General features: G+C 52.1%; 1 protein-coding gene across 2 annotated transcripts in view; it reads left to right on the plus strand.

The window, feature by feature from the left end:
* Window positions 1-2,500, plus strand: part of sgsm2 (small G protein signaling modulator 2) — a 66,896-nt gene that overhangs the window by 38,108 nt on the left and 26,288 nt on the right. For both annotated transcript variants that reach the window (XM_060075974.1, XM_060075975.1), the window contains exons 4-7: window positions 656-832; window positions 1,240-1,307; window positions 1,782-1,930; window positions 2,279-2,413. In XM_060075974.1, coding sequence (XP_059931957.1) covers window positions 656-832; window positions 1,240-1,307; window positions 1,782-1,930; window positions 2,279-2,413 — 529 coding nt within the window. The remainder of the gene's footprint in view (window positions 1-655; window positions 833-1,239; window positions 1,308-1,781; window positions 1,931-2,278; window positions 2,414-2,500) is intronic.

The following is a 2,500-nucleotide window of genomic DNA, read 5'->3' on the forward strand; positions in this document are numbered from 1 at the left end:
GGTTTCCCATTTGTTTAAGGCGGACGTGTTCACGTTACTGCAGATCACGTGAGTGTGGAGGCATCTGCCACACGGTGTGGGGCATGTTGCGTGGGGAGCTGTCACTCTAGACCTTCGAGAAGCTTTGTTCTCGTGTCCTCGTGATCGAAACGTTAGGGAGAAACTCCCAGAGAGATTAGAGAGGCGTAGGACTTCAAAGCCGTACAAAATGAGTTGCTGGTTATTGTTCTTTGGAAGTGTTTGAATTTGTATTCAACTGTATTATGTGTACATCCACAAACCAAAGTGATCGAGATTTAGGGCATTTAGCAGACACTTAGCTGACAAACGATATATTGTTGTCGGTCCTGTAAGTATATTATATAACCAAGTGCCAAGCACTAATAATAATTGTTAGGTTAACCCCTTCCCCGTACACAACAAAGATAGCTAGGAAAGATACTTCACAACTCGTACAATGTACAATAAGTGCGTAAGAGGGTAACAATGAATAGATTTTGCATGGTGTAGATATGCGCTATACTCCTACTGGGCAACAGACGACTAACTCGCTGGATCACTTGATTGATACATCCTGCACTCCTGCACTGAACACATCCAGGACACAGATTAACGGACCACCTCCCCCCCCCCCCCCCCCCCCCCCCCCCTCCAGGAGGACCCAGAGCCTGGGCCATGAGTCCCTCAGGAGGCAGGGCTCCTCCGCCACCTCCGCCACCCCCCGCGCTCCCCAGGCCCTCTCCGCCCAGGCCGTCAAGCACATCTGGGTGCGCACCGCCCTCTTCGAGAAGGTGCTGGACAAGATCGTGCAGTACATCGTGGACAACTCCAGGTGAGGCCTGGGGGTCCGCTCCGCCGGCCCCTCGCCGCTCGCCCGGGGGGGAGAGAGAGAGGGAGAGAGAAGAAAACAGATGAGTGCAGATGATTCACTGCGCACAGAAGCAATTAGTGCTTTGATGCCGGTGGAAGCCGAGCAGTTCCCTTTAATTATCTTGACTTGCGTAAGCCCAGCCCGTCGTGTCAGGCCTCTGTGCTTGTTTGCTTCCAGGGTGAGGACCCAATGCCTCACTCGAGTTCCCTGTCGAAAGATGAAAGGCCCGAAGGGACTCGAGCACACGCCGCAAAAAGAGGCTCAGAGCGCTGTGCGCCGAATTACATATCGACCACATTGTCGTTTTGTTGTTTCCTTGAGCCGTTTCTCCCCACTCGTGACGTGTATATGTGTGTCTCTGTGTGCAGTAAGTACTATGAGAGGGAGGCTCTGATGCACGACCAGGTCTACGGCCCCATCCTCGCCGCTCTGCTGGGTGAGTAGTGAGCGGTTCATAAGCTGTTTTCCATTTCCATTTCAAGAGGCGCCGACCGACCGCTGAGGCAAGCGCCGTAGAGTGAGGAGGCACTCGCAGTGACGCCGTGCTGGCACTGCGGATAGCCCCCCCAATCACCAGAACAGTGACGCGGGGACACATGAGCGCCATACTGATGGTATGTCTGTGTGTGTTTTTCCCCTGGTGTGTGTGTGTTTGCCTTTTCCTCTGGTGTGGGTGTGTGAGTGTGTTTCCGTGTGTGTCCTTCTGTGTGTGTGTTTGTGTGCGTGTGTGTTTGTGTGTGTGTCCGTCTGTGTGTGTGTGTTTGTGCATGTATGTATGTGTGTCTGTGTGTGTGTGTGTGTGCGTGTATGTGTGTGTTTGTCCGTGTGTGTTTCCGTGTGATTGTGTGTGTGTGTGTGTGTGTGTGCGCTTCTGTCCCCTGTGCGTGTGTGTGTATGTGTGCACTCCAAGTGGGACCCTGTGCCCTGGAGTACACCAAGCTGAAGACGTCGGACCACTTCTGGACGGATCCGTCGGCCAATGAGCTGGTCCAGCGCCACCGTATCCATGGCGCCCACCGAGGACAGGACACCTCCCCTGGACGCAGGCCCACTCTGGGCGTGAGTTGTTAGGGTTGCTATGTCAAATAATTTTTTTCTGAAGTGCATGGTTATCAAAGAGCAGGGCTCAAATGCCCTCAAATCCAGACAAATATTAGAATATCCACCTGGAATACACAGTATACAGAGTTAACATAAGCACTTCACTATCACGTACACATGTTGTGTAGAAGGGGTATATACATATGTATACAATTGTTACTATTAATTAGTTCTGGCCATTTCTGACAGATATCGAAATATTTCTGTTATGTTTGTATTTGAAAACTAAACCAAATGTCGGTCTGATATTTAATGACCAATCCTCATTTGTTGTGCATGAGCCTCAGTGACGCTGTGTCTCTCTAGATCCGCAAGAGGCAGTCCAGTGGCAGCGTGTCGGAGGACAAGTTTGCAGCGTCGGCGCGGGAGTACGTGGAGTCCCTGCACCAGAACTCACGCACACACCTGCTCTACGGCAAGAACAACGTGCTGGTGCAACCGGTACGAGGCACGTTTGTCGTCCCAGTTTACGTTCCTTTCTCCTTGATCCTCGGGGGGAACTGGCGGTGATGGTGGGGTTGTACGGCC

Source organism: Gadus macrocephalus, chromosome 16, assembly GCF_031168955.1.
Source record: "Gadus macrocephalus chromosome 16, ASM3116895v1".
Lineage (NCBI taxonomy): Eukaryota > Metazoa > Chordata > Actinopteri > Gadiformes > Gadidae > Gadus > Gadus macrocephalus.